Below are 18,883 nucleotides of genomic sequence, written 5' to 3'. Positions count from 1 at the left end.
AGAGAGTGTTCAAAATAGCAACCACATGACACAATAGCAGCTTCGCGTAGCAGCTTCACAGTCACATGGAGATAATAGCAGCTTCATAGCCACAGGGTGATAATAGGAATATTGTAAAAGGAAATAGTAGCTTCAATTGCACAAGATTAGATTTAGATTAGATTAGATTCAACTTTATCATTGTGTAGAGTACCAGTACTGTACAAAGACAACGAAATGCAGTTAGCTTCTAAACAGAAGTGCAAAAAGGCAGAAAAGTGCAATGTGAACAGTATAGACAGGTAGTGCAGTATAAACAGTAGGCTATATGACATAATGCAGTGTGGACAGTATACAGTTAAGCAAGTGGCATGGTTTACAGTAGGGATATGTGCAGTGTATATACAGTAACATTATAAGAGCAGAATAAATATGCAGTATGGACAATATAGACAGATATGTACATACAGATATGTGCAGTGTATAGACAGTAATATTATAAGAGTAGTAAAAATAAGTGTATTTGCAGTATTAACAGTATAGACAGGTACAGTTGACTAAGGAGTATAGTCTACAGCAGTGGTTTTCAAAGTGGGGGCCGCGGTGGGGTGCTAGGGGGGCCTCAGCAAGTTGGAAGGAAAAATAAAAGCAAAAAATAAATACATTTGGAAAATGTAAAATATACCTATTACTATGAGGGTTGTTATACAATGCCATTTTAATAATGTGAGGCATATCTGAACATTATATTTCCCATGATAATGACTGGGAATAATAGTAGAGTGATAGCTCTCATATAGCAGAAAGCCCCAAATACAATTTTTACACACTGTATGCTCCATCGCGAAGTGCTTGTGGCTAAAATAATTATTAGGATTAGCTTAATGTATTTTTACATTTGCCGTAGTATTGTCGATGGGTTTAATAACACATCAAGGGGGTCCTTGGCCAGAACCTAGTGGTATTTGGGGGGCGTTGTTGTGGAAAAGTTTGGGAACCTCTGGTCTACAGTATGATAGCTTTAAGATTATAAGAGCAGTAGAATATTGTATAAGTGTAGTTACAGTATGTACATTTTGTAATAGAAATACAAGGCTATTGAGTGGCATAAGGTAGTGCAGTGCCACCTCCTTGTTGTCCCCCCAAAGAGCTCTCCTCTCGGACTGAAAGCAGAAGCCTTAAAGGTGCTCTAAGCGATGTTACGCAGTTTCTAAGCTAAAGATTTTTTGGTCACATACAGCAAACATCACCATCTGCTAGCTGCCTGTGCCCTGAATCACTGTAAAAAAAAACGTGGTCTCTGTGGGGTACGTTCACAAAAGGCTCTCTGTGAGCTTGTTTGTTTCTGGTAGAGCCAGGTGTGTTTGAACCTGCCGCTATTGTTAATGTAATTAGTGTCTACATGGACCCGGTTGGGTGCACCTAGTGAATCAGCACATTACGATAAAGAAGGATTTATGCATTGTTAAAATTGTAATAGGCAAACATGATATTCAGTGTCGGAGTGAAGATGTATGGAGCCGAATATAACAGAAGATAGCTAGTTAACACTCCACCGGAAATACGTAAATGAGCTACCTGAAGAGCCTTTCGTGTATGTAGCCTATTGTGATTGGTGGCTGGGTTTCTGGAATGTTGGCCTCCTTGCCAGACTGACCTGCAGAGCGAATTCAAATTCACTATCAGGTCATCTGGGTTCTCACAGGCCAGTGTATTTTACCAGTGATGTAACAGGCTGCCCTAGTTCTGACTTGATCCCTTGTAAAGGTTAACATCCCTTTTTCAGTTGAAATTGTTCCCCCAGCACTGAGGTTCATCAAAAGGCAGAGCTTCCTAAACTGACTTACAGTAGAGGTAACAACTTCATTTTGCTGTGTTAAGTACTGTAAACTAAGACATGCCTTTTGCCACTCTTAAATTGAGCCCTAACCAGGGCTAAAATGAAATTAAAATTAAATGGCTCCACATCACATTCTAGTTTAGTGTGCACGGGCAAAGTGCAGTCACTGCACACTCACACAGAAGAGATTTTTTCCTCTCCTCGTTCAGTCAGAATTGGGGCTCATGCTGACTGACATAGTTTTAAGTCCCAAATGATTTTAAATGAACAGCTGTTATGGGTTGCCGGGTGGGTAAATTGACATGGGGCTGTTCTGCTTAAATCTAAGTGGGTTAAGTGTCCACACATAAACAGTAAAGCCCTAGTCTTAAAGCCCAGCAATGACAACCTATCACCGAAAAGCAGATGAACACATCTAAATAGCTATACATTTTTTATTCCTCATTTTAACGACAGTTTCTCTGAACCTGATACTTAATTGTATCAGAAGTCCACCCTGACTTTGTAGACTGATGCAAGTAATGCAACATTTTTAGCACATGACAACACCATATAGCCATGGTACAACATTGTTGTACAAACATATTATGTTTTATGTTCTATGTTTAAAAATACACCTGAAATATGTTGTTTGCTTAAGTACTCAATCCCCAGTGATTTTGAGCTCCAGATGACAAATCTGGCTATCTGGCTCACAACTCTGTATCAATACATCAGGCAGAAGGCAATGTGTGTGTTGGTAGATTAAATGAGTTTAGCTATTCTTTTACAAACAAATTATTCCATTTATTCCAATTATTTATTGATGCAGAGCATTGTGGCATCTGGAAATGCCATGTATATCATAGGTTACATGCATGTGTAACCTGCAAACTGCACCAAATGACCAGTTTCTGCTGTCAGTTCAACTTCTACTTAACAATTCTAACAATTACTGTATAAGATTAGGAGGAAGCGAAGACATTAGCGTGAGAAAAGGCATGTGTGGCATGAGGTCTTGTGACGTCTCATAGTCAATGCGTGAGACGTGAAATCCCTGCACTGATAGGTGTCTCTGTGAACCTCAAAGGCAGATGAATGCATTCAGAGTACAGGAATTTAGTTAGAATATAATTTCATCAGAGGCGGACAGAGTACACAAGTACAAGTAAAAGTACAACAGTCAGATGCCTATTTAAGTAAAAGTACTGAAGTACTTGTTTTTAAAAGTATCAAGAGTACAAGAGTAGCCTACATTTTCGAAATATTGCATTACTACTGCCACAGTGCTTACATTTATGTACAGAAACGTCCTACATGGAGTTATGAAAAATGTTAATGTTAATACCTTGGAGAATGTAAAAGGAATTGAAAGTAAAATTAAGTCATTTTCATCTTTTTACCATGTTGCCAGGGATGGGCAGTATTCATAATACATGTATTTAAAATACGTATTTCAAATACAAAATACTATTTTGTAATTGAAACACTTGAAGCGAAAACTATCATTAACTTGTTCAGAAAGTTGAAATAGTCTGGCGAGGTGGGGCCACAGGTTGGCACATTCCCGGGATGGACCTGCTGTGCCTTCATCCATTGTTTCGTCCATGGTTTCGTCTCTTATCTAAATCTGACCATGGAGTTGACTTTGGCGGAAAGCTGAAGGTGATTGCTGATAGGCTGTCCCAATCAGTGGCAATCACCCAATCAGCCCAATCACGTTTGAGAGGGAAACAACAAATTGAGGGTTTCTGAGATTTTTCTTTTTTCCTTTTTTTTTAAGAAGAAGTAACTGGTACTCACAGTTATGGATAGAAATGTAGTGGAGTAAAGAGTACAATATTTGCCTGTCAAATGTACTTGAGTAAAGTCATGAGTACTCCCCAAAAATGATCCTCGAGTAAAGTACAGATCCCTCAAAATTGTACTCAAGTAAATGTAGTCTGTTACTGTCCGGCTCTGAATTTCATCATCCTCGAGCTACAGAGTCCCTGTAAAGAACAAAACCTGTTTTACCACAGTTTTATAACCTTGCGTGAAAATCAAATGTTAGTATTGGTGTGTTGTAACACAATTCAACAATTGATTACATTAACACAGCCTACCTTTAGGCGAAGGGCAGCTGGTATAGTATGTAGGCCTATAGAATTTACTCTTAACAATTGTTAAAGGAACAGTCAGCGATGGCAAAGGAAGTTGCATTTTTTATGCATTGTTTATGTTTACATTTAAAATGATTACCAGATGCTTTTGTCTAAAACAATGTACATTATAGTATTCCCAGATAAACTCCACACAGGGTTTTGTTTTTGTTTGGGGAACAGGCAGTCCCAACTTTGTTTGTGTCCAGTTTTCAGAGCTTGGGCTGCCTACTGCCTACCTTCTTTTTTTTTTTTCTTTTTACAGTGTACTGACGGAATGGACAGCTAGTGGATCATCAGGAGATGATTGCTGAATGTGAGTGACAACAAAATGATAAGGGAATGTTCTGGAGCAAAATCAACCTAGGGTCTATTTCCAGGTTCAAACAATTGTTTGAGATAAATCAATTGGTGCAGTTTTGAGTAAGACAGTGGTTTGCATAACACCAAATTGTCTTACAATGCGAGTGCCCAGGGCATAGACACACGTCAAAAACAAACTCTATTTTTTGCCACTGTCAATGTTCAAAATAGAACGACACTTCTTGGTAGTGTGGTAAGGTTCTCTACAGACAAATCATTGGGGGGGGCATGTTCCCCTCAAAAGCTAACACAAAATCTGATAGGCGGATTTATTCACTAAGTAAGCTCTAAGCTCTATGTACAGGGCCTACAAAAGATTAGTCATAATTTCTAATTTCTTGATTTGCCATTCAGATCAGAAATGGCTAGTTGTCATTTCCTGAACACCATGCAAGAAACTAATTTTATTATTAACTTTGCTAATAATATTTGTAATGTTTTCAATTTGGTGCAGAGAGGGAGAGGGAGAGAGCAAGAGAGAGAGAGCACATATGATGATGCCAATTGGACAGCGATAGAAGGGACCCTAATTATGAATTATGTCAACTACACCTGAATATACAAAGTAAAAATGGAGAGAAAATGTATGTTAAAGGCGACAGAGATCGGCACTACATTGTAGTAAACTGCTGCTGGATGAATTCGAAGAGAGCATGATCAGCGTGAGAGCGCGTGCTTGTGTTTGCTTTACATATAGGCTGGCTATGTAGGATACAGTGTGCGTACTGAGCTGAGAAATTAAAGAAATTAAACTGTAGGCTTTACAAACTCAGTCTCATTCCACTCTAACCCCACCTCTTTTTCTCCACTGACATATTACCTTACTGGTTCGTTCTCAACATTTTGGTTGCCAGACAAGTGAGAGGATGAGCGCGTTCGCTCACCTCAAAATTGTGACGAGAGTTTTTGCCACGCGCGTCAGCTTGCGTGCACGCAATGGAAAGGGGTACGCGAGACGCATCGAAGCTGAAGCGAACGCGCGCGCAGAATGGCAGAAGGGCGTATAGCATCAAAAAGACCAAAACATAAATCCGAGACAAAATTCGACCCAATTAATGACGACACACGTGAATAGTTATTCAGGGAGATTAAAATTCATGACTAAATATAGTGCTTGTTTACAGAGGTGTACGGGAATGCCGCGGAAAAACGAACCCTGAAGCGCAAGCTGCCGCAGCCTAGCGTCGTTGAGAAGTGGAGCATCCACCCCGAAGATGACGAGGAGCGTGTGAACGTGATTGTTTGGAATCTTCAACTATATTTCTGGAGATCATTTTCTGCCTTTACTGGTCGTAGGATGACGAGAATGAGCTACGCGGATCCAACGGCTGGTCGAGACCTGCTGGGGAGTCGCTCCCTCTGTTTCATCTTCATTTGTGCCTTCGCCGTGGTAACACTGGTGCAGCAGATCCTTTACGGGAAGAACTACGTGAAAAGGTATAAGCAGCCTCCTGTCAGCAGCTGTAAACATTTTCTTTATCATTTTTCCCTTATTGTCATTTTTTTGGTAATTATGTGTTTGTCACAGTCTGATGTAAGCCCGTTCCACATCAACGCATTAGATCAGCGTATCACGCGCTATAACGCAAGCGTCATACGTGTTTATGTATCAAAATCATTAAGAGAAGAGATGCGCTTGGCGTACTCCACAGAACAAAGGCTTTTAGGTCCGTGCGCAAGACAGACACCACGGTGTGATTTATGTGTGAGGTTTAAGCCTCATATTCATGTCATACACGGGCTAATAACTGGCTTATGGCTGGCTATGGCGGGGATCCGTCCGTCTTTGATTTATTGTGTTTATTCATTTCTATTTGTTGTTTTTAGTTGTATATTTCCAGCCTCTGAGACTGGTCATACATCTACTGGGAACCACAGCCGCCATGATGATGGCCCCTGTTGCCATCACTGTCCCTCATCACCAGTGCTGCCCCCCTCCCCTCCCCCAACCTAGTCAGTGTCCCCTCACCCTAAAGTGCTGCCTCCCTTATCACATTACTGCCTCCAGCCCGATGAAAATAACACTCTTAGCATAAGTAGGACATACAGTGACTAACCGGGTGCCCATTTTAAATTGTGATAGTTGATGTAGTGATTTCACAGACTGTTGTGCATGGATGTGACTACACTGCTCTTGTGCTTGTGCATAGAGGTAATTAATGGGCTGCACATAATCCCCACAGTGACTGGAGAAAGAGTAATACAGTCTGCAGTGAAAGTGTGTAGTAATCCCTCTGATGGCCGAGCACAGATTGTGACTGTAGTGCTGAGAGGCATGCTGGAGAAGGCCATAGACCAACTGTACAAACAGCAGACTTGTCTACAGTCAGTTGGAATTATGGCATCTGTGGTAAATACCCTACAACGATAATGGGCTTCTCCATGGTTTTGTTTCTGCGTGAGGTTCCTTCTTCTGTTAGGGATAAGCTTACCTGCCTGTCTCACGATAGGGTTGCTCTAGGCATGTGTAAACAGAGCTGCAAAAGTAGAATACAATCAACTTGAATGCATTTATTATATGTATGTATGGACAGTACATTGTGACAGCAGCAAGTGTTGCGCTGTTGTACTTGATAATTTTCGATGAATAGCAAGGAATTGTGCCATGTAATCTTGAATACAATAGCCTGGGTGAATCCAGACGAACCTGTTAGCACATTTGAATTTGCTCTGCAGGTCAGTCTGGAAAGGATCCCACTGACTTCCCTTTCTGAATCACAAATAACCAAGGAAAGTGGAATTGTGTAAAATACTGCAAAATCTTTGTAACCAGGCTACTATGGGTTCATGTGTCCAGTATCCCAACCATGTTGCTCTTTGATAGGTGTTTTTCAAGGGCAGGCATTATGGTTTTATCTACACTGTACAGATATGATGGCAGTGGCACCAGCAATGTCTTATTGGTGTTTAAAAATAGGCTTCAAGAGCTTTCCAGAAAAATTGTTCTAGCACATTGGTTGAAAAGACACATATAATGTAATCAACTCTAATCCAATGGTATGATTTCTATTCAACCAAAATGATTTTCATTTGGAATTTTTCAGACTCTAAAGAGCTGCCCTGGGCAAAAGAGTCTATTGCCAGAGACATGATCTGTACTTCTGTGTCGGTTTATTATTCAAAACCTCCATTAGAAGGGCCTGCACAGGCTTGAGCTATGTATCATTTATCTTTAATGTCCTCCCACATGCGCTTTTCAGCTCATCCCAAAATATTTTTCTTAGATATCTCCTAAAATGGAATATTGTAACAAAACACATGGCTATAAAAATGGCTTTGGGATCGAACAGATGCTCTTCTGCAATGACAGCCCCACAGAGACGGTGGCAGGGAAGAAACCTCAAGCAGACACTGAGCCAGTGGAGACTACTTACCTCCAGACAGCCTTTAGGCATGGCTAGACAGAGAGAGCTGTAGCACAGATAAAAATGAAGATGGCAAAAATGATAGCAGACGTGATCATCTAGTTATGGAGTAAGATAACCTGTCATATCCAGTACTAGGAATTGGCCAATTTAGCACTTCTCATCTCTAGCTACTCTGAGCTCAATCCTCCTCAACCCCCATCCTCTCCTTAAGGGGACCTTGTTTCAGCCATGTTGAGCTGGCCATGGTCACATCCCCGGCCAGTGAGCCCTGCCTCTCTCTCATCTGATATGATGATTAAACCAAATATGCTGAAACATTCTCCTGTGGTATTTCGCTCCTACCTCCCTCTCTCTCTCTCTCTCTCTCTCTCTCTCTCTCCCTCTGTTTCTCTGTTTCTCTATCACTCACTCTTCTCCTCTGTGTCGCGGTCACTAGGGTGCTGCTTTGTGTGTGCTCATGTGTGTGTATGTGTGAGAGGAGGGGCGCAGTGGTGTGTGTGTGTCAATGGTTTTAATAAAGGTGTTTTTTTTTTTTTTAAATAAAGAAATAAACTGACTCATTTTCCCACCAGTGGGCAACAGTTTAGCCGACTGCACGGAGATGAGGCAGGCAACTGGAGCGGATTAAACCTGCCAGACGACTCTCCACTGAGGCCTTCCAGATATGGGAGGAGAAGGTACCGACTTCACCCACCTATGCCAGAGACCCTCAGAAAGAAAGAAAGAAAGAAAGAAAACAGCGAGAATACAGAAAGATATAGAAAGAGGATAACTGATTAGATTTGTGTTAGCAAAGCTATAGAATAGCCAGTCAGACAGTAGCATTTAGCCATAGCCAGGCACAGATGACCTATGATCTATACCATCAGTGGCGGTCCTCGCTTGTATGACGCCCTGGGCAACCTCCCCTCAGAAAAAAAACAATTCATTTATTCATTTTCAATTCACTTTGGTGTGCAGATTTGTTTTTAACAATTTCACACAATCTAGAAAAATAACATGTATGTTAAACTATAGCCCTATATTCAGAATATTCACGTTAGCCTACTAATTGCATTACTGTAGTTGTGCGCTATTACCAGCTCCCTGCTCCAGTGGGAGAGACCTGATGTCCAGAGGTGAACCTACTGTATCCCTGCCTTCCTCCTCCTTTCCCTTCTCAACCTCTGTGTGCGAGACCTTCTCAGCAGTTAGCATACGCGCCTGCACAGAATATAGTGCGCCCGCTCCCCACATGCTGACATATGATTGACTTGACGTGCAAATCAATGATAGAAAACTGCTTGGTATTAAAGTTAAATACTTTTTTTTTTTTTTGCAAGTGCTCATAAGATGTCACCCTGGGTAGTTACCCATGTTGCCCATATGAGGATCCGCCACTGTATAGCATAGCCAATCAAGACTAAGCTTCAGTAGCCATAGCCAATCAGGGCTTAGAGGCAGGACTTAAGGTTGTTGGTCTGGGGCTCTAATGGGGGTGAGACTCTCTCTAACTGAGCTGTCTGCGTGTTGACAGATGTGTTCGTCAGATTGGTTCAAACTCTCAGATTGCTGTAGTAAACACGCCCTGCCTAGACGAAATTAAGAAGAAAAAAAAACTCTCTCAAAGGTAGGCCAGTCAGAAACACTCCTCTACCATCGTTCAGACGGACCGCTCATTCCTGCAGCAGTCTGTGGTTTGTGTCTGTGTGACTGCGTGCATGTGTGCGTGTGTGAGTGTGAGTGTGTTGTATATGAACTCTGCATGCTACCTTAGGACCCCTCCACTGTGATGTTCCCATTAGTCAGAACAACTCCCTCCAACCCCTGTCCTGCAATGTATCCAACACACCTGTGTGTGTATGAGAGAGAAAGAGATGTGTGTGTGTGTGTGTGTGTGCGTGTACGGAAGCGCATTGCTGCCACACTAAAATAAATAAAAAGGCTCAGCATTATGTAATTACGTGAAAAGTTTCTTGTTATAACAATATCTTTTTCATGTTTTAACAAGATATTTATCACGTTATAACATGAAATTATCACGTTATTTCATGATACTGATATTTTCACATTATAACGTGAAAATATCATGTTATTTCAAGATATGATATTTTTACGTTTTTACAAGATAGGCCTATATATCACGTTATTACATGAAATTAATACGTTATTCAAGATAATGAAACTAAACGAAACGAGAGGCAAGAATAGGATATTCTCGTTTACACGACTCAATCAAATTCTATTTTATGCTCGCAAGACAATTCTCGTTATTGAACACGGTGGATGATATTTATAGGCCTATAGCCTATGCGAACACTCAAGCATTGTCCAGAATAGTCTGTTTGCAGTAGGCTAGCGGAGTGGCAATCGGGAGAGTCGGGAGTCGGTGGGGCCGGGCTGATTACTGTAGTGTGATCTCAAAAGCGCATGCTATTGCTGTTTGAATATTTTCTTTGCTGTGCTCTCCAGCAGCCTGCACTGTGCGACTGCAGCGCTTCACTTCTCACTCCCCGCGTCCCTTTTCCACAGCCTTAGAAATGACAGCGATGACCTGACATGCAGGCTACCGAGCCAGAGCGCTCTATACATTCACCCACATTGCGTGAAGATTTGCATATATTTATCAAAGCCCTTTCTCCCTCTTGCATCAAGTTACCGAAAGTTTTATTTATTGTGTTGATAAGAAGATAAAGCAGAACTATCAGGCTGTGTGAGCAGGCTATCCTGCACAGAACCTCTCGGCCTCCTTTTCAGCAGCTCTCTGCTGATACACACACATCCCTCTTCGCTGCTCCTCAGTGAGCTGGCAATTGACCACACACAGCCTACACACACATACACACATGCACAAAAATAAACAGCACTGTGTAATAGCAGTCAGGGTGCAAGTTCATAGACACGACTAGTTACCATTTATGCCAGCTCTCGTGGCCTTGTTTCGTTTAGTTTCGTTATTTTGAAATAACGTGATAATTTCATGTAAAAACGTGATAAATATCGTGTAAAAACGTGAAAATATCATTATCATGAAATAATGTGATAATTTCATGTAATAATGTGATACATAGCTTGTTAAAACGTGAAAAAGATATTGTTATAACAAGAAACTTTTCACATAATTACATAATACTGAGCCTTTTTATTTATTTTAGTGTGGCAGCAATACTCTTCCGTACACGTGAGTGTATACTTCCCTTTCTCCTCTTTGCATCTGCACTTTCACTGTGCTATGTGTTTGTCAAAGATGGAGTTCATTTCCTGGTTCAAAGGTCACAGGGGTGGAGTCAAACCCTGAACCCTCTCATACGAACACCACATTCTCCCAATGTGCTCCAGTGAGCTTCTACACACAGGCATGCGTCATAACTCCCTCACTGGTCTCAGATGTATGTATACGCCGTTTACTGAGTTCGTTTGTTTCGTTCTTCTATCCCTCTCTCTCTCTTCGTTCCTTCCCCCCTTCCTTATTTCATGCTATTCTGTATCCAGCGTGAGGTACTCTTATCAAGCATCTTGCCCTCTCATTGCACATTCTCAAAATTCACACAGTGGACAGATGACAGATGTCCATGTTGAGCATTCAAACTGTTCACAGCAATAACAGCAGCACAGGTCCATACATGGTGGCCATTTTGGTGCAGCTTCTCCGCCATTTGGGCTCCATGCTGTGTGATGCTTTCAGTTTCAGCTGGAGAACAAAAGGCATCCAAGTATCACTTTCATCTCTAACAGTATGAAGCTCTACAGAGTGAGTAATAGCTTCTGAAATGATTAAAGTGTAGCAGTTAAGACATGTCTGGTCATGTTAATTGCCATCATTTTAGTTGTTTGGGTAAGACAGCTGATTGAGTGTAATAGTTTCCACATGAAATGTATACTTTATATAAGACTAGTCCTCACATCTACTAACATCACTAAACTTATTTTGGAAAGTCTGGATGCAAAATCTTAGATTGCATGCTAAAGACCAGCTTTTTGTGCTCTGATAACATTTGATTTAGAATTATATAGCTATTTAAAAATTCTCTGCACATGCACTTTGCAATCAGTGTCCTACACGTCTCTATGTAAGGTTTGATATGTTGACTCTAGGTAAGCTTAGGTTTTTTATTTTATTTTTGTATTCCCAGGTGCTCAGTGGCCACCAAGCACCAAGCTTTGCTTGGTTTACTGATATAGAACCATCTGAATGAATTTGCCACGTTCCCGTCTCACACCCTAAGGCACACCTCTGTACTTGTGACAGAATAGGATAATGTGCTGGTCAAATTTGGTGCTTGACTGGTTTTCATGACATCACAACAGTGCTTATTACAACTCTTTATCACAGGTGCTCTAGTGTGTTGATGTAAAACTGATGTGAGGACGGTAAGATGGTAGTCTCATTCAGCCAGTGATATATCAGCCAGTATTCATGCGAAATTTGGCATATTAACTCCACGTATGACCCAGATGAGATTAAAAAACAGTGCTGGTAAGAGTTGAAGAGTTTTGAAACTGTGTGTGAGTGTGGTGTTTGAGTAAGGTAGATATGCTATTACATTAGATTTCTGGATCTTGGCACTAACAAGTTAACGCTTATACACAGTCTTGGTAACTACCCATCTTGCCCAGTTCAAACCAGGTAGTCTGCGATGTTTTCAGTTGATTTGGTGTGTATCTATCTGCCCAAATCAGTGTCCATAGTTACAATATACATGTATAAAATTATTATTTTATTGCATTTTACAATAATTTAGTAGGCTACAGTTATTTTTGGGCCAAAATCAGGAAGTATTTAAGTTGGGCTCCATTAAGAGACGCCTTTATATTTAGAGTGGCTTATGAGGCACTGAAGCAATAGATGTGATCAGTATTTATGCTCTGTGGGATTTGAACCCATAATCCTCCTGGCTTTGTTATCACCATATGAGCCAAACAGCAGTACTGTTGTAAGTGTTGAAACAAAGATAAAGCCGTGCAACAATATTCATATTCCAGATTCTAAACCAATTCCACAATTCCAGTCTGTCTACATAGGATGCATGTTTAAATGAAACAACATATGTAGAAGCGTATAGAAACAGATTTACGTAATTACATTAATACACATTAGGATGTCATAGTAATTGTCTATAGTCCCGGATTTCCCATTTAACAGATTACATTTGTGCAAAGCCACTTGAAGTACCTGCAGTGCAAAGCTGTGTTCCCAATGGAAGTGTGTGGCTTTGTCCGTGCAATATATGTTTCATCAGGTGCGTCACAGAAACACAGCATTGTGAAACCACAAATGTTGATGTTGCAGTGCATTAAATATATGAGATAGCCTGTAATGAGATAATGGTGAGGTTGCCATGTTAAGGTATTGGAGTGCTACCGTCACTGTAAAGTAAAACGGTAAAAAAGATGCTTTTTCACTGCGGTTAGATGATACAGTATGAGATGGTGAGGAAATAATGTAGAAGTGTAGTGTAACTAATGCATGGCTTTATATGTGTAAACATTATAATGACACAGTGGAGTCAGTAGTATATTGTGAGCATTGGAGTCCAACTCAGATGTTGTAGTACTGAACTAAGAACGCATATTTTTAGTTAGGGTATTACAATGCTGCTGTATTGTAACATTGTAATTCTCAAATTACGTTGATTGGAACGATTGTAAAGTCTGGACAGAGAGATGTCCCTTTAGCCCAGTTCCTGACCCCAACCTTGCCTCTTCTTCCTCCTTCTGTCTGTTCACCTTGAAAGCTAATGTCTGCTCAGTCAGCATTACATGTAGATCAATGTTTGTCTGGCGCCTCACTCAGTGTGTGTGTGTGAGTGTGTGTGGTTGTGTGTGCGAGAGAGAGAGAGAGAGAGATAGAGAGAGAGAAAATGAGGGACTGTGTGTTGTGTGTGTGTGTTTGCTTAAAAATAAAAAACAGGCAGAAGATTGGATGGCCCTAGATTAAGAGTTTTATTTCTGGCAGGTTTCTGGAGGCCTCGCATGGGGTTTTGGAGTTCAATTCCACATCGTGTCAAATGCTGAGGAAGGAAATCCTGGATGTGAAGGTCCTCACTATGTGAGTTCCATACAAACAAACACACACAACCCCACAATTCACGTCCTCTGGCCCTGATAGGACTGTCCACACACACAACATACACAGTGCTCACGAACACATCTCGTTTTAGAAAAATACTGTATGTAATATTAAAGAATGATCATCCAAGCATTGGTCAAAGGCAACACATCAAATATATACACAGTGGTACATGCAATAGTCTAATAAATGCCATTATTATCTATAATTATTATTTACATCAGTATGTAGAAAATTATATTTAACAAAACTCCTGCTTAAAATGGCAGGCAGCTGAATAAAGCTTTAATAATTAACAAAGCCTTTAAAAGAGACCGAGTTAGCCTTTGGAGGAGACCACCCTCTGTCAATGTGCTGTGCACACATAAAATATTTGGCAGGCAGGTATGCCCATCTGTTCCAAAGTTTACCGATTGGTCAACACGGCCACACAGCACTGAAATTTTACTTGCTGATTGCAGAGCCACGGAGAGTCCCTCAGAGCATCTGTTTTCACAATGACCATCAAAATCTTATGGCAGATTGGATTTCAAAACAGTGTTGCTTACACAAACTTAAAGCCATCTTCAGAGAAGAATGAAGAATGACCAGGGCAGAGGTGGTTTCAGTTGACTTGCTGTGAATAGCTGTAAGGTGATCCCCAGCCCTATAGTTTCTGTGGCTATCTGTCAATACTGAACCTGTTTTCATGCCTATGTGCATTTCGGATCCGACTGGATCGTGCAGAATTGGAGGGATTGGATGAGTTCATGCAGAATTGGAAAAAAATTGACATCTGCGAGAATGGTTTGACAAATAAGCTATTTGCTTTATTTTTTGATTTCTCAAAGTTGTATTATGCAATATGCACAAACACCCCACATGGATTCATGCATGCACACATACACACACACACACACACACACACACACACACACTTCTGGTGCTGTTAACAGTTAAGAGTCAGTGTGTGGGCACACACTGTAGCACTGCAGTGGCTCTTGAGTCCCATCTTCTAATGAACACTTCAACTCAAGGTCAGGGCCATCAGAGTGCCGCTATTTTAAGGAACCACTTTCCTCTCCCTCCTCCCTCCTCCACCTCCTCTCTCTGTGTCAGCTTTTCTTTTCACTCATGTGTCCCTATTCTACCTCTGTGTGTGTGTGTGTGTGTGTGTGTGTGTGTGTGTGTACATACAATATGAACATGTTTTTGTTCCATATGTAATTGTTTTTTCTTTGAATGTGCGTTTATGTTGTGTGTGTGTGTGTGTCTGTGTTTGTGTGTGTGTGTGTGTGTGTGTGTGTGTGCGCGTGCATGCTCAGGGTGAAGACCTCAGAATTATTTGAGAGATGGAGAAATATGCAGGTATGCAAATGGGAGCAGAACAAGGAAGAGACCAACAAATTCAAGTCAGTGACACACACACATTCTTTCTCTCACACACTGTACACAACATCTGTACACAAATAAACCTCTCTACCAAATGGTTCATCATACCCTTACCTAAATATGTAACCCTGTCCTGTGTGTGTGTGTGTGTGTGTGTGTGTGTGTGTGTGTGAACTAGGATGTCTCTGTCTCAGTGCTGTAATGCACCCTCCTTCCTGTTCACCACTAAGCGCAACACACCATCAGGCACCAAGCTGCGCTATGAGGTCGACACCAGCGGAGTTCTGCACATCAGCCCCGAGATATTTAAAATGTTCCCTGATGTGAGTCATCAGACACACACACACACTCCCATGGCATATGTGCTAACACACACACACACACACACACACACACACACACACACACACAAACACACAAACTCACACAGCATACTGTATGTGCTAACACACACACACACTTTCTTTCTCTCTCTCTCTCTCTCTCTCTCTCTCTCTCTCTCTCTCTCTGTCTGACATATTTGAACAAACAACCAGATGAAAATGTGCGCCTCTGGTCTACATGGTGCAGCTTTGTTGTAAATGTGTGTCTGTGTGTTCACAGGACATGCCCTATTCAAGATCAGAGTTTAAACGCTGTGCCGTCATTGGGAATGGGGGCATCAGCAGAAACAGCAAATGTGGAAAAGAGATCGACTCAGCTGACTTTGTCTTCCGGTAAAAATGCAGCTTTTACATTGAATATATGATTCACATTAATCATTTTACTGTACTTTTCATAAAAATGGGCTCTGTCATTGCAATACAACATAATTGCAATTACAATACAATTATGATTTTTTGAACTATGTCACCACCATAGTAGACGCTTGTAGGTGAACTGTATAATTAGTTAATCTATAAATAGCATGTGTCCTCTGCACCTATATTGGCTCTTCTCTCTGCTACTGTGTGCCTTCTCCTGTGAACTGCTGTCTCTGTGCTGCTGTTCTGCCTACTGCTGGGTGCTACACTGTCGACGTTGGGTCTCAAAAAAGCTGATACTGGCATCCAATATTTTCTGACAGACACACACACACACACACACACACACACACACACACACACACACACACACATAAATGCACACACACACACACACACACACACACACACACACACACACACACACACACACACACACACACACACACACACACACACACATAAATGCAACACTCCTTCATTGGTTGTTCTTGCTCTGTTCACCTTTCGTCCTCTCGGTCAGGTGCAACATTCCACCCATCTCTGATAAATACTCTGCCGATGTGGGATCTAAGACTGACTTTGTCACCATCAACCCAAGTATCATCACGGAGAGGTACACAGACAACTCTGTCTGAACAAAAACCTGTTGCATAGACATGTATAGGACTGCTTAAGTGAATATGTAAAATTAATTTGCAGTATTGTCTGAATTAGGGCTGTAACTAACGATTATTTTCATAGTCGATTAATCTGACGATTATTTTCTCAATTAGCTGTTTGATTTATAAAATGCCAGAAAATGGTGAAAAAATCTCGATCATTGTTTTCCAAAGCCCAAGATTATGTCTTCAAATGCCTTGTTTTGTCCACACACCAAAGATATTTAGTTCATACTGTCATAGAGGAGTAAGTAAAGCTGACAATATTCAATTTTAAGAAGCTATAATTAGAGAAGTTTTATGTAGTTTTCTTAAAGAATGACACAAACCGATGAATCGATTATCGAAATAGTTGGTGATTCATTTAATAGTCAACAACTAATTGATTAATCAATTAATTGTTGCAGCCCTAGTCAATGAATAAGTGGAATATGCCACACACACCTTTGCAGTCATTTGCTGAGATTTAATACAAAGCTTAATTTATCTCACAGAGCCAGCCACACACACACACACACACACACACACACACACACACACACACACACACATCTGTGTGTATAACAGTCTCTAAAAACACCCACTCCTTACCACAGGTTCCAGAAGTTAGAGAAATGGCGCAAGCCCTTCTACGAAGTCCTGCAGTCGTACGAGAACGCCTCCATCGTGCTGCCCGCCTTCTACAACACACGGAACACCGACGTCTCCTTCCGTGTCAAATACGTGCTGGACGACTTCAGCTCACCACGCGGAGTCTTCTTCTTCCACCCACAGTACCTGCTCAACGTCCAACGCTTCTGGTCGCTGCAGGGCGTGCGCGCCAAGCGCCTGAGCAGTGGTCTCATGCTAGTGACCGCCGCCATGGAGCTGTGTGAGGAGGTGCACCTGTACGGCTTCTGGGCCTTCCCCATGAACCCAGCGGGGGTCTTCATCACGCACCACTACTACGACAACGTCAAACCACGGCCCGGCTTCCACGCCATGCCACACGAGATCTTCAACTTCCTGCACATGCACACACGCGGCATCCTGCACCTGCACACACAGCCCTGCAGCTGATCGCCCAAAACACTGACCGCAAACATGGGGCAGCATGGGCACACTCATACACATACACACACACACACACACACACACACACACACACAGGTGGAAACACACATACACATATACATACACACACACAGATGGAAACACACATACACATACATATACACATACACAGATGGAAACACACATACACATACACACACACACACACACACACACACACACACACACACACAGGTGTAGGTTTGGTCTCAGGTTTGGTGGGGACACACCAAACCACACCAGCCTACACCAAGACACACCAGGCCGCTTGGCTCGCTTATCTACCAGTGCCACCCACAAAGCTAAGTAGTATATGCTTTGACATGACATTCTCTCGTGCGTGTCAAGTAAACCCCCCTTCGGTTTCAGCCAATCAAATGACAGCGTTTCTTTTACTGTCGTCCTGGCCGTCGGAATCCAAATAGGATAAAGGAGATCGCTAAAATATTGGTGGGAACAATTTTGTCACCCCAAAATATTGATTGGGACTAGTCACCATGGTCCCCATCTAAACCTACGCCCATGCACACACACACACACACACACACACACACACACAGTTCACTTATGCACTTGCAGGTAAACATACACTCTGTATTAAACATAGACACAGGGATACATCAGAGCATTCACACACTAAACAAGACAGGTCCATACACACACACACACACACGAATACACACATGCATTAACACAAACACACTTAGAGCTAGTCAGGAGCACAAATACACAGGAGTGCATTATAATCACTGTTTTTTATCCATTTAGGCAAACAGGCAGGACTCTCTGCCTGCTTACCTATGCATAGGGACCAGCTGATATGATACTTCTTCACACTCACACACACACACAGTTCCGCACCTAGACAGCTACACTCATCCACACACAAAAGCCACAGATACGCAAATGTAAATCAGGTTTCTAGGCCAAGTGTACTGGCGTATACAACGAATTTGGTCTCTGCATTTATCCCATCCATGAATTAGTGAACACACAGAGTACACAGTGAGGTGAAGCACACACTAACCCAGAGCAGTGAGCTGCCTTGCTACAGTGGCACTCAGGGAGCAGTTAGGGGTTAGGTGCCTTGCTTCAGCCGTTCCTACTGGTCGGGGATTGAACTAGCAACCCTTCGGTTACAAGCCCGAAGCCCTAACCAGTAGGCCACGACTGCCCTGAATATACAGATACAAGTGTGGCGTATGTTACACTCATCGTCTTAAACGTACACATATTTTATTCTTACTTGTCTCTCCCTCTTTCACACACACACACACACACACACACACACACACA

General features: G+C 41.8%; 1 protein-coding gene across 4 annotated transcripts; it reads left to right on the top strand.

The window, feature by feature from the left end:
* Positions 1 to 5,164: 5,164 nt before the first annotated feature.
* Positions 5,165 to 18,271, top strand: st8sia5 (ST8 alpha-N-acetyl-neuraminide alpha-2,8-sialyltransferase 5). Of its 4 annotated transcripts, XM_048258665.1 has the most exons (9): positions 5,165 to 5,739; positions 8,243 to 8,347; positions 9,187 to 9,279; positions 13,606 to 13,698; positions 15,024 to 15,110; positions 15,269 to 15,413; positions 15,694 to 15,806; positions 16,357 to 16,449; positions 17,092 to 18,271. In XM_048258665.1, exons 1-9 carry the CDS (start codon positions 5,600 to 5,602, stop codon positions 17,552 to 17,554), a joined length of 1,332 nt encoding a protein of 443 aa, XP_048114622.1. In that variant the 5' UTR covers positions 5,165 to 5,599; the 3' UTR covers positions 17,555 to 18,271. The 4 variants fall into 4 exon arrangements, with proteins under 4 accessions (XP_048114622.1, XP_048114625.1, XP_048114624.1 ...); XM_048258666.1 differs by lacking the exon at positions 9,187 to 9,279 and having other exon boundaries at positions 5,168 to 5,739; XM_048258668.1 differs by lacking the exons at positions 8,243 to 8,347; positions 9,187 to 9,279 and having other exon boundaries at positions 5,167 to 5,739.
* The last annotated feature ends 612 nt before the right edge of the window (positions 18,272 to 18,883 follow it).

The sequence above is a fragment of the Alosa alosa genome, chromosome 12, assembly GCF_017589495.1.
Source record: "Alosa alosa isolate M-15738 ecotype Scorff River chromosome 12, AALO_Geno_1.1, whole genome shotgun sequence".
Taxonomy (NCBI): Eukaryota; Metazoa; Chordata; class Actinopteri; order Clupeiformes; family Clupeidae; genus Alosa; species Alosa alosa.
Note: the sequence above shows the minus strand (reverse complement) of the source record. Positions and strands in the feature narration are given on the sequence as shown.

Coding starts and splice junctions, on each gene's coding strand:
- st8sia5 (XM_048258665.1), top strand. CDS start 5,600: ATGACGAGAATGAGCTACGCGGATCCAACGGCTGGTCGAGACCTGCTG. Junction 15,111..15,268: donor GAAGAGACCAACAAATTCAA/GTCAGTGACACA, acceptor TGTGTGAACTAG/GATGTCTCTGTCTCAGTGCT. Junction 15,807..16,356: donor TCAGCTGACTTTGTCTTCCG/GTAAAAATGCAG, acceptor CCTCTCGGTCAG/GTGCAACATTCCACCCATCT.